Source organism: Tamandua tetradactyla, chromosome 26 (genome assembly GCF_023851605.1).
Source record: "Tamandua tetradactyla isolate mTamTet1 chromosome 26, mTamTet1.pri, whole genome shotgun sequence".
Taxonomy (NCBI): domain Eukaryota; kingdom Metazoa; phylum Chordata; class Mammalia; order Pilosa; family Myrmecophagidae; genus Tamandua; species Tamandua tetradactyla.
The window spans coordinates 14717066-14730954 of record NC_135352.1 but is presented as its reverse complement, the minus strand read 5'-3'; the positions used below and the strand labels follow the sequence as shown (position 1 = coordinate 14730954).

Genomic DNA, 13889 nt, shown 5'->3' with positions numbered 1-13889 from the left:
AGGCCAACCTCTCCAGAACATCAGCTAGTGCCATCTCCCTATCTCATATTAGTGAGAGCCCCTTCCAACATGAAAAAGTTAAAATGACCATAGCCCAAATACCCTTAAAGAATGAGATTGAAAGAGTGAAGATGATGGTGGAGTTATACAGAGAACGTAGATTTTAACAAACAAGTATGATTGCTGAATCATTACATTGATATTTCTTTTAGTCCAGTATCTTAGAGCAGCTAAAAGTAAAAACCTAAAATTGTGGAATTGTAACCCATACCAAACTCTGAAATCTGCTCTATAACTAAATTGTTATGCTGTGCTTTGAACTTTATTGCTTTCTTTGTATATATGTTATTTTTTACAAAAGAAAAAGTTGATAGTGATGATGAAAAAAGTATTATTTTTTTCTAGCGTCCAATGTTCTGGAGCAGCTAGAAGGAAAAATCTGAGATGATGGTATGGGTGGCCCATGATGGACTCTGGAATCTGTCCTGTAACTACTTGTTACAGAGTGCTTTGAAAACTGTTGCTTTTTTCTTTATTTGTTTTGTATATATGTTATATTATACAATTAAAAAGTTAAAAAGAATGATTTTAATTGGTCTTAAAATTTTGCACACACTTTATCTGAAATACTATAAGTACTTCATGCCTTGTGAGAGACAAAGTGGAATTAACAATTTAGAGAAGAAATCAGAAAGGCAAGTTGTAAAGTTGTCTATGATTTGCCCTAATTTTTCCCCAGAGACAGATTGGAAAGCAGCTTTTGCATGTGGTCATTGTCCCTAGAACTGTAAAAATTCTGGGATTCTATTATTAACTTATGTGGTCACGTTGTAAAGGTAACTACTGATATTTCATTTAGCTGAGTCCAGTCAAGTTAGAAAGAAGCATGAGATAATAATTGACTTGGCGTAAGTGAATTCATCATGCCTAGGGCTATTAAGTTTGCCATTATTTCTTTCCAACAGTTATTTTTTTCACATTCTTTTGTACCTGGTTCTGTTTTTGAAAGGCAGTTAAAAAGGGCCTGATTGGGAAGGGACAGGGTGTTTATTGAATTCCTATTATGTGCCAAGAGTGACGCTAGCTTTATATAAGTCTTATTTAATTAAAACAATCTTTTGAGGGGTAAATAGTGTTTTATGAAGGAGGAAATTGAGACTGACAGAGGGGAAGTAACTTCCCAAGGTCAGACAGTTACTAAGTACCGAACAGTATTTAAAATCCAGGCTTGTCTGACTCCTGGGACAGTGATTTCTTTCTGGCTTTGTGCTCTGGGGTTCCTAAGAGGAAGAAGATAGGCTATTTTATATTCATTCTTATAGTTAATCTAGTGCCTGTCTAATCTGGTAATAAATTCTGGTGTGTATAAGCACTAGATGTTAATTGGTTAAATTTTAATGCTTATTTAACAAATGCACTGTGACCTGGCTTAACTTTGTTGATTGGAAAAGGAAATCATTGATCCTGAATATAAAAATCTGCTCTGAAGGCATACAAAATTACTCCTTTTAAAAAATCTTAATTTTCTGTATTTATAGGAAAACTTGATAATAGGAGCAAAATTCATTTGGGAGATTCTTTTAATATTATTAAGTTTAATACCAAAGTTTGACCACAAAGATTGAAGGAGATACATTTGATTACCCAATGAATAACAAATGAAAGCCTTTTGGTTACAACCAAAAGAGTAAAATTTTATTCACTTGGATTTATTTTTTTGAGTGGGGAGTTTTTAAAATCGAATTTTTAAAAGAAATTCTTCTAAGTGCTTTTCTACCATTTATTTGTTTAATTCCTTTAACAACACTTTATTGTAGGTATTGTTACATTTCCTATTTTAAGGAAATAAAAGCAGAGAGAGGTGAAGTAGTTTACTTGGGTCCTAGAACAAGGTGGCGGCAGCATGGGTTTCTACGCATTCTGGCTCCAGAGTCCAGGCCCTTAAGCACAGCTGTGCTCCTAACCTTAACCTATAGGACGTCACTGAGAGGCTGGCACCTCCGATGAAGGATGTAGATAAACTCCACGGGAGAAGCTCGGTGGCTGAAGAAACAGTGGAAGTTCTCCCTTCTCCCTTAAAAGTCTTCTACTGATTGGATCAAATTCAATTGATTGGATTCTCTCCATTGTGGAAGTCACACTCTTTGAGGCTCACAGATATAATCAGTCACAGATGGAGTCAACTGACTGGTGATTTGATAAACCAACCAGGAGATATCCTTGCAGTGGTGTTTAGGCCAATGCTTGCCTGGCCAGACACCTGGCCACCACCACCTGGCCAAGTTGACACCTGAACCCAACCATCACATACATAAAGACAAAAACAGTTCATTGAGGTGAAATTAAATAATGTATCACAAATATACCAGTCCCAGATGTTGACAGAATCCTGCATTTTTTGTGTGACTTTAGTATGAAAGGCAAAGGCTAAAAAAATTATGATTAAAACCCTGGGATTTTGCACAATAAAAAATTACTCCCTGTTTTACTTGAGACTTGTTTTTATAGTCTCAACTTTCTCACAGATATAAATTAATGGGTTTATTTTAGTTAGTCTCTAATTTATCTTATGCTATCACCATATTTAATGTTACTCACTTGACAAGAAGAACTATCCAATTTTTATTTCTCTGTTGGTTACAAATTAATTTAAGCAGCAGATTTAGGAAGTAGCATACTTAAATGGCATACATAAAGATAATTTTTGTCTGAGAAATATCTTTGTGTTCTCTCATTATAAAAATAATACATATCTGCAATAAACCTGAAAACAGTGTAGAAATATGTAAAATATATTTCATTGTCTCAGATATAATCATTGCTTTGTATATACTCATCCATTAATCATGTTTGAATTAGCTACATATTTTAAAAAATATTTTAGGTTTAAGAAGTGTTATTATACCCATTGAGGTATCCGCCCAAGTACTCTTCTCTCAGAACTGATCCCTCTTTTCCTTTGTACCATTGTTCGTTTCACCTCTCCCTGTGTGTTCCTGGCCAAACTTCTCAAGTCCAGAGCTAAATATTCAGTTATCTTTAGAGAGAATTTGAAACTTTATTATAGATGCGTATGTTTTCATCTGAGGGTGATGCCCATGGTGGTGGGAGGCACAGGGTGACAAGATAATCCTTGACTACATTTCTGCCTTTATAGAGATCTTGTTTAATTTTTATATTAATATGCTTGTTTAACCAGCTAAAGTAATTTTTCTTCCTTATTATCAAAGAATTCTAGCTGATAATTTCAACTTACAGATACATTCATAGAGGACAGAATTTTAAATTTAGAAGGGTCCATAGAGATCATTTTTAATATTTCCCATTATTTATTTTTTTGTTTAGTTACTATTTACTCTTTTTTACTTTGCTGATTTATTATTTACTTATTTCCTGTTATATTTTTAAACCACAATCCTTTTAAATAAAATCTAATCAGTAACTCAGTTTATAAAATTGTCCACATAGGGAGAAGCTTAGACCCTTATGTAGTCCACCTTGCCCAAGGGTGTATGTGTGAGAGAGTGGGGTTGGGCAGCACCCGATCATCTCCATTCTTATCTCTAATTGAAGGCTGATGTCTTTCAGTTCCTTTAACAGCTGTTGTATGTGGCAATGCTGACTTTAAGACCTCCGAAACCCCTACTCTGAATCTTAGATGACACACAGGTATCCAAAGTTCCTGGAAAATACCAGGTTATACATATATAGTACAACCTCTCAAAATCTAGAATTAACAATTACACCTCTGGACTAAATGTGATTGATACAAGAGTTTACAATCTGCGCCCCAATTTTCTTTTCTTTTCTGTATGGACGACCAGTGTTTTTCTACCATTGAATTGTCTTGACTCCCTTGTGGAAAATTAGTTGACTTGTTTGGTCTATTTCTGTACTCTCTTTAGTTCAGGCTGTATATCTGTTCTTATTCCAATACTATACTGTTTTGATATGTATTATTTTATAATAAATCTTGATATTAGGTAAATAAGTCCTTCAACTTTTCATTTCTCGAATTTCCCATATTATTTCTGTTCACTTAATAATGCAATATTTCCTTTAATTCTTTGAACTTATTTATAATAACTGCTTTAAAGCCTTCGCTAAATCCAACATCTGAGCCATCTTGCGTATAGTTTCTATTGACTACTTTTTTTTTCTTGACTTGAGGTCATGTTTTCCTTTTTCTTTACACTTTATTTTCTTGGCTGCTCAGGCAAATAAATACATGTAGTGGTTTAACTTAGGCAATGGGAATTTATTAGTGAATGATTTTGAGGCTAGGAAAAAGTTTAAATCAAGGCATTGTGAAAGTGATGTTTTCTTCCCAAAGGCTGGCATTCTGGGGCTGCCTGGCAGTGTTTGTCCTGGGCTTCTCTGTCACATGATAGTGTGCATGGTGTCTTCTGCAGGTCTCTCCCTTCTCTCCCAGGTTTCATTGAACTTTAGGTTCTTACTTCCTGTGGCTTTCACTCCATCAGTCTAAATTTCATTCTGCTTGTAAAGGATTCCAGTAATAGAAATGACTCCATCCTGATTGAGGTAGACCATACCTTAACTGAAATAATCTCATCAAAAAGTTCTACCTAGGATGGGTTCACATCCACATATTTTTGTGGGGTACATACAGCTCCAAACTACGACGAGTTATATGCCTAATGATTCTTGATTGAATGTTATAGAAAGTTGGTCTATTTCTGTACTCTCTTTAGTTCAGGCTGTATATCTGTTCTTATTCCAATACTATACTGTTTTGATATGTATTATTTTATAATAAATCTTGATATTAAGTAAATAAGTCCTTCAACTTTTCATTTCTCGAATTTCCCATATTATTTCTATACACTTAATAATGCAATATTTTCCTCTGAAGAATTTTTATTCTTGATTTATCAGAATAGTTTGGTTTCTGGCAGATCACCCTGGAGGTATGGATTCATACTTTCTTAGTGCTGATCCCCTTGGAAAGCCCAAGGTCTTTCCCAAGTTTAATGTAGTGGGACAATCTCTAAACTCTCTTTTCTCTGAGAACCTTGTTTGGAATTAGCTTTAGATCTCGTTGGTATGTGTTTAGGCCAAGGCCTAAAGTTAGGGTGGAAGTTTTCAAACATTTTCATCTCTTTGTACCAAAAACCAATGCACACTCCAACGAGCTTTTTTGTGTGTTATAAATATATCAAATTAGAAATTAAAACTGAGAACTTTAAGACATTAATTCATTTAACAAAATAACAAACTACACATTGCACATAACATTTTTATGAAAAATTACTGTATTTTCAAAAAAATTTAGTAAGAAGAGTAGCTTTGTTTTACATTTACGTAGATTTCTTTAGTATCTGGTTTAATCAAAGACAGCTGGAGTTCTCTTATCTGCTTTTCTGTGCAATTTAATTTGATATGTTCTTTGGGTTGAAATATATGAAGAAAATCTAAATTTACAGCTGGAAAAGGGAGAGTATTTTAATTACCTTTTCACATAATTGTGGATATTCTTCTTTAATATCATGACTAAATTTGACAGGTGGTAGCTTCCAAATGGTTATTTGCAATGTGGAATCTGAAATCATATTAGAAAACTTTTTATACTCTTTAGCATCTCAGTCCATTGATCTATTTTGCACTTTGAAAGGATCTTGTATCCATGTATGATTTCGTAAAAATTTCAGTTTATTCACTTTGAAATTCTTAGTTCACTGAGTTTATGCTTATCTTCAAAAATGTTAACACATTTTGTTGTACTATATCAAAAAATTGCATTTGCTATTATACCATGTAACAAAAAAATTATCATGTATTGGAAAACTCACGTTTAAGTAGGCAGATAAAAATGACAAAAATTCTGATTTTTTCTTTAAGCTGATATTTTATTATTGGTTTTTTAAAAACATGTATCTGCTAAATACCCAAGTTTGAATTATCATAGCTGTTTTGTTCTTTTAATAAAAAATGATGCTTTGTGGCAAAAATAAAAAAAGACTAGTTCAGCTTGTAACTCCCAGAATCACACAAGTTTTTTCCTTTGAGAAACCATTGTAATTTGATATATAGCAGGAGCCTTTTATGTGTACCTTCCAATTCTTCACATAGAGTATTAAAAAGATGTGTATCAGATTCAAGATTAATAAAACTAATAATGTTTACTGCTTTTGTTAAGGACATTCTGACATGAAACTCCTTTTCTTTAATGCAAATTCATGATGGTGACAAGGCAGTCACTGCTAGTACAATTTGATGCTTCTCCCTTAATTCCTACTATGTTATTAGTGGTTTTCTCTCTCAGTACTTTTGTGCTATCACTGCAAATGTCAAGACAATGAAATAAATAATGTCAATGTTATGAAAATAGTTTTCTTCTTTGTGAACCTCCAACTGCTCCACTCCAGAGTGTGATGCTTATTCATAACTAAGGTAGACTTTCTGTTTTCTCAGTTGTGCCAGGTATGTTAATGAGTCATTTTCAAGATCTATGCACTCTCTCAAGGTCAGAATTTGAATTTCTATCAGCATTATTTTCCTGTCTGTCATTTCTTAGACTATATTATGCTCTCAACTTGTTAACAGCTACTACCTGGTAAGCCTCATAAGATCTTGTCATGGATGTTTTACAGCTCGGCCCACAGCCATGATTTCACAGGGGACCCCTACACAGACAACTAGGGCCTACTCTTTGTTCCATTTCCTCCTGTCCAGTTCCCCATGCTGCAGATTCCAACTGATTCCTCTCCTGAATTCTGATCTTTGCCTTTCCAGCTCTGCATGACTGCCAAGTTCTGCTTTAACTGCATTTGTGTGCACTTGGGTGACACATTGTCCCAGGCAGAGAGTGGGGTGATTATTTTACTGATCTCATGGCTTTTCCTTTCAAGGATCACTGTTTAGCACTGTTACTGACTACTGTGGGCAATTAGTTGTTTTCATATATTTTGTTCAGTCTTATATTTATGTCAGGGAGGGAGGACTAGTCTAATACTAATTATTCTATCATGTTTGGAAACTGAAGTCACCATTTTTAGCTTAGTTATATAACTATTAGTTATCACTTATTTCTAGATGTTCTGCTTCATTCTTTTATAAATTTGTTATATCTCTTTTTTTTAAATTTCCTCTTCTTTGGAGGGATCTTTTCACTTATCTTTTATTTCATTAAACATGAATAATAGGTATAGTTCTTTTTATAATCTGTCTGATAATGCAATACCTGCCGTTTTTTGGGTCTCTTTGTGTTATCTGTTTCTGCTAGTTCTTGCTTCTGTATTTTAGAGTATCTCTGTGCCTGATTATCTTAATTATGCACTGGACATTTTATTATATATATATTTATAGGAAAAATTCAACCTCCAATGAAGTGCCAGATGCCAGATACCCTGGTGCTGCTGCCAATATGTGATCACCTTAAACCAAATTCAAGACTTGAGATAGCCTAGACACTCAAAGTTTCCAGCTGGAGCTATAATTCTGTACTAGGCCTATCTCACTTCTACTCTGTCATCATCCTGAGAGTATAGCCCTTCTTGTTTGGGGAGTGAATTTGTTGGAACCCTCACTTTTGGGGGAGCACTGGGACAGTGACAAGACAGTTTATATTTTTCTGGATTAACTGTCTTGTTGAACAAAGAGAGTTTCCATACATGTATAATTCTCTAATTCCTTTTGTCTTTTAGTTTTAGGTTGGTAATTCTTTAACTGTTTCATTAGATGATTTTAGGAACTTGTGTTTTTGTCTTCAGTAAGGTTCTGGGAGGATTGGTCCAAACAACCTAGTCTGCTTTTACTTGAAACAGAAAATTGTGCTATTTAAATTCAAATTCAGATTCAGCAAACCACACTACTATAGGTTATCACTAGTTACTTGAATTTTCATGTTTACTGAAAATAATAAATAAATTCTTTATGATTTTTTTAAAGTAAAATACATTAGGTAGGCTAATTTTCTTCTTAATTAAAGTGTATCTTTAATGAAACAATATTGTCTTAAAAGATAATGTATAGCCTCTAAATATATACGTTATTATGAAGCATAATAACCTACAATATACTGCCTTACAATACCGTACATATTTCTGTAGAAGTGGTGGTATGAATGTGTATTAACTCCAGGATATATTATCTTTTTTACTTAAAAAAAAATAATTTGTTAAAACCCATGTGTGTTGGTAAGAGTTCTATACATTGGTGGTTGTTGCTAGTTAAAATTTGGTCTCTTGTTGTTTTGCTATAAAACTTTAAAAATTTGGTTGCTAAAAAATCTAATGAAATTGGTCCTTTGTGTGATTGATTTTTTGGAACTCAATCCAATAAATAAATACATATCCGTTCCTGAAGAGTCGGGTGCATATAAGGTTCTTGGAAAATATTTTAATATAAACCTCTTAAAAACTTGAGTATGTGTTCATTGTCATGGACAATTTTAGACTTGTTTGTGGCTGTAAAATTCATTTAACAAATAAAAAGGATTTATAATATTTGAATAGGATGCTTTCTGTTATTTAAAGTGAAAACTGTGCTAAAGCACTCTTTGATAATTTGTTTTAAAAGTTTTGCTACATTTTTAGCTTGGGCCTGTATGAAAATCCTATGTTGTTTCTGTTTCTCCTGTTTTCTTTAATAAGTTCATTTCTGTTGTTAAATTCAGTTTTTCGTAATGGCATTTTGTATTTTTCTAGGAATTTGATGGGATAATGTGTTTTCATAAATGTAGAAACATTTTCTTTTTATTTGTAGGAATTAAAATGATGCAGATGCTTAAATTCGGTAGTTCTGAGGAATGCAATGAAACACGTTTTTAGCCTCTTCTATACTAGTCACGTTACAGAATTACTTTCTGAATTTGGCTCATAGTAGGTGAATGCTTGCACCAGAAATAGAAAAATCACATCTGTCCTCCTTGCCATAAGCTCTTTTCAAAATGACATTTTGAATATTGTGATCCTACCTTAGTTTAACTATCTTATGCCAGCTACTGTATTTTCACCAACCCTCTCACCTCAAAAGGTAGACAAACTGAAATAATACATCAATAGAACAACTGGAAATAGCCAAAACATTTGGGATTTGGGGTTTGATTTATTAATGTCCCAATTAGTTAAAGATAATACAGAGGGATTCTAATGGGCACCAGTAGTCCTGAATTTATATATTGAATGTCATTCAGATTTTAGTTTCATTTTTTTTTTCAAATCATACGTTCTATGTTTATTTTGTAAGCTTTGCTTCAAATATTTATGCTACTTTTTTAAAAGACTGTTTTATGCTAGTGTGCTGTCAATGTGTATTGATTTTACAAGATGAATTAATAATTTTATTATGTATTATTAGTCACGTTTTTTAATTTCCTTTGATGTCTCAGAAGTTTGAAAACAAATTCTGAAACATCCAGAACTGAGAACCTTAAATTATTCCCACTTCAAATATAGTCTGGCATTTGTGAGAGCAGTTGTTGTAACTGTGTATTTGTCTACTTCTGGTGTTAGAAAATAGTCCTGCGCAAATACCTCACAGCCAGCAGTGTGAAATGAAACACCAGAATTTGCAGGTACTTTAGAATCAAGTTTGATTTGAGGAGTAGTTTGGACTTTTAAATACCTTGCAAATTTTCATTCAGTTTGGTTTCAACTCTTAGGTTTGTTTTATTAAAGTTTTAGATATTTAAGCACTTTTGTCATTTTGATTTGGAAGATTTGGGAGGAAATGGTTCTACTTAAAGCAACCCTCCCTCCCCTATTAGCTATTAAATTTTAATGCTTCATGTTATCGGGGAAATGGACCTATCCCAGAAATCTAGAGATCTTCTATCTAGTCAAGTCCCTATATTTTTTAGAACCGGAAACTCAGGCCCAGAGAATTTTATATGTGCCCTGGCTTAGCACTTCTCAAAATAACTGTGGTAGAGGGCCAGTTTTATTTTCCTCAGTGTAATGGCAGACAAAAATTTTGTATTTTATAGTAAAAGTGAAGTACTGGAAAAAGAACATTTAAAACTGATCAGAAGTGGTAGGTTCTCTGCCCGATGTGCTCAAATGACCAATTCATGAGACATGGTTTCAAAGAAAGAGAGTTTATTGCTAGGTGCAAAGCAAGAGATCAGATCCCTATTGGCTTAAGAATCTGTCTTCCTAAACTGCAGTAACTCTTATAGTTTTATAGTATTAAAAGATGGGCAGGTTTTGGCTAATAAGCACAATGTCTTGAGATGATGATGTTGGAGATGATCTGATCAGTGCACATGCTCAGATTAATTATATGCTCAGTCACATGTAAGTAAGAAAATGGTACTGTTAATATGATGATAGGTGTGATTTTTGTATTATGATGAGGGTAGTTCACTTATAGGCTTAAATTTAAGCTACTACACTTGTCAGGTGGGCCAGTTTTGGTTAGCTCCAGCTCCGTCTATCAACGTAGCTTTGGAATTGAGGTGGGTTAGTTCTGGACTGACTTAAGGCCCTTCATTAATAAACATTAGGGGCTATCTTTAGTGATTTTAAGATTCTAAAGTTGGAAAACCAGATAAAGGGGTGTAAATGAGGATTAGTTGCAAGGTTTTTACAATCACAAGATAAAGGTATATAGTTATACAATCATTATCAAAGATCAAGACAGCTGGATTACATCTCAGTAATTTCAGGTATTTGCCTCTGGCTGTTCTAATATACTAGAAAGTGAACATAAATATCTATATAATGATTCAATAATTATAATCATTTCTTAAATCCTAACCTCTTGGTTACAAAAAGACATACCAAGTTCTAAATGCTTACTCTCAACTTCTGTGCTTATCTCAGATTGGGTGTCTTACAAACAGTTTTAGAGCCAGAAAATGGTCATGGACCATATTTTGTATCACACTGCCCAAGGTCAGGGGTCAGCTAACTATGCCTTGGATCAAATCCAGCCCACCACCTGTTTTGGTATGTCCTGCAAGTTTAGAATTGTTTTTATATTTTTAAAATGGTGAGAAAAAAATCAAAAGACTATTTTGTGACACATGAAAATTAATTCAAATTTCAGTGTCCATATTTAAAATTGTATTATAATATAGCCGTGCTCATTCATCTATATATTATCTGTTGCTGTGTTTTATTATAATGGTAGGGTTGAGGCAGAAATGAATAAGTTGAGACAGAAACCATATAGCCCACAAATCCTAAAATATTTATTATCTGGCCCTTTACAGAAAAACTGCTGACATCTGCCCTTGGGTGAAACATTGAATCAGTAGTCAAGAGTACAAGCAGTGTCTGAGTATTGATGTGTGATTTTAATATTATCATCACCTGACATGTATGATCAGGCTTTGTGCTCAGAATTTTATCTACCATTTTAGATTCTCTTTCAAATGGACTTTGTTGTCAGCATCTGGTTCAGAAAATTCCGCTTTTTCCCTGTTGCTTCTTTACTCTGCAATTGATGTTTGTGCTTTCAGGTCCAGTGAGAGAGAGAGACTCCAAAATGTTCAGAATACAGATATTTCAAGTAAAAATATTAACCCTTTTAAAGTCCTCTAATACAAAACTGCAGCAAAATTTTAAGATAATGGCATATTTTTGTTGCAAAATAGGAAAGATGTAATAGGTGAAGTACTGGTTACAACAAAAAGATTAGGGTTTTAAGTGACTTTTGGAGGAGCTGTAAGGCTGTTAGTATTTAGCATCCATCAGTCATTAAGCTGCAGTATGAAAGCTCCCATCATACTGTTATCAAGCACTGTAAATTAACATTTTCATTTACTTGTTGTTTAAAGCAAGTTTCGAAGTTCCTGAAGTATGCAATAAAAAAATCCCTGCTTTTCATGGGAATTGTGATTTATTTTCTTATCCTTTGCATGTGTTCGCTCATCAACTGCGTAATGATTTAGTTATCAGTTTTACATTTATTACATGAGTCTTCTTTATGATAAAGACCCTTACAAGCCAGATCTTCACACTGGGCTTTTTAAGGTTTCTGAAATTAAAAAACAACAAAAAAAGTTCCTGTGAAAGCTCTAGTCATTATTATGGAAGAGTAACAACAGTTGTGGTACTTGATATTTTGTTCTACTTATATTTAAGTCAGTTTATAAACATCTGGAAAATAATTGTGTTCATTGTTTACATTCTAGAATAAAATAATATAGGAAATCTTTGCAAGATCCCACTGTATCTTCTCAAGCCAAGGCTAGGTTTATTACCTAAAACTGTAAAAGGTCTAACATAGGAGATGCAGATATACAAGTTTACAGCTATGCTTAATTCTATGTAAGACCATTCCTTTGTATAGTATAACAAAGCCATTGAATTGATGGCTTATACATTAAAGGCAGAGAAAGATCTTCAAAACAGCAGGACTTAATGCTTAATGATTTGTAAGGATTATCTTAAACATTCCCAAAGAATGTTTGTTTTTAACACGGGACTGTTAATGAAAGAAATTTGGAATTCATCAACGGGAGTGCATCTTGTGTGTGTGTATGTGTTAACATTCTGTAACATGCCTCTAACCACTTATTATTTGGCTTTAGTATTTCTACTTTGCTTGAAATTTATGTTAAATTACATGTGTAAATGGAAACCTCTGTTGTCAGGACTACACAAAATTCTCACCTATTTGAACTGTTAGAATAACTTGTAATTAAACTGCCTCTTTCGACTAGTTTTTAATGTATTTATTAGTTTGATCATTGGTTAAATAATGTTATAGTACCTACACACACACACAATTAAAAATTAAATTAATAAAATATTACACCTAGATATTACTTAAACAGTGATTCTCTTTTGTAGGAGCCTCCATATCTTAAGAATTCTCTGTAGCTACTTCTTACTCAGTGTGACATGTACCACACCCCTTCCTTGGCTTATATTATAGTGATTGAGTGTCTGTTTCTGAAAATGTTTGTGGGAAAGAATATTATAGAAGGCAGTTCTTTTTGGCAGCTAGATTGAAAGGGAACCAGAGTTGCATGCATTCCTCTGTAAAACTTCTTGGAAGCAAGCCCAGTATGTTATGGTGCATTTCATATGTACGCGGTGAGCCACTAAAAGCTTGCACAGTATTACAACTATTCTGAGTAGAGGAAGCTTTAGGAAATTCAGCAGTAAAGCAGCAGCAGCAGCAACAATGGTAGTAAAGATAGAGCAGGTTCACAGTGAACATATTTCACAGTGTGAGTCAGTGAGCACACAGCTAGTTTTCCATCCTGCAGTGTGAAGGAGGGAAATCAAAACTACGTATTGCAAGATTTTTCTAGTTTCATGTTTATGATGTTAAGTCATGTGATAATACTATACCATAAGTTGCCAACTTTGCTTTACTCTAGAGAGGATCTATTGCTGCAGTGCTTTTTTTTCTTTTTTCTTTTTCTTTTTTTTTTCCCCCTTTCTCTTTTATTTGAAAGAGAAAAAAATTGTGCGATGTATGTTTATGCCCACACCATGCCGAGGCGACACTTAACAGAAAATAACCTTTGTATCCCCGAGGTAAGATACTGTTTCTGCTTTCCCTGCACAGTGCTGCTGCAGCACGGAGCTGATCCAAACATTCGGAACACTGATGGGAAATCAGCCCTAGACCTGGCAGATCCTTCAGCAAAAGCTGTCCTTACAGGTAAGAAAATAGAAAGCTACCAAATTATTTTACCTATGGAACTATTAGTTTGATTTTGAAAATCTTTATTTTTTTCCCACTGAGGTTTAATTTCTCACACTGATTAAGGTAAACAAATATATATATATGCTATTATCTACTACTGTATTCTTGATTTCATACATTAACTGTCTCATTAATTGCTATGCTATCAGAAGTATGGATTGTTTATTCTACTTAGAATATATTCTACTTAGCATTTTGAGAATGATAGCTAGCGATAAATTATAATATTCATTCTCTACTCATATTTTAGTCACATTTTA

General features: G+C 33.6%; 1 protein-coding gene across 2 annotated transcripts in view; it reads left to right on the top strand.

Annotated features, from left to right (window-relative positions):
- TNKS (tankyrase) overlaps window positions 1-13889 on the top strand; it is a 293729-nt gene that overhangs the window by 90000 nt on the left and 189840 nt on the right. For both annotated transcript variants that reach the window (XM_077144426.1, XM_077144427.1), the window contains exon 3: window positions 13489-13584. In XM_077144426.1, coding sequence (XP_077000541.1) covers window positions 13489-13584 — 96 coding nt within the window. The remainder of the gene's footprint in view (window positions 1-13488; window positions 13585-13889) is intronic.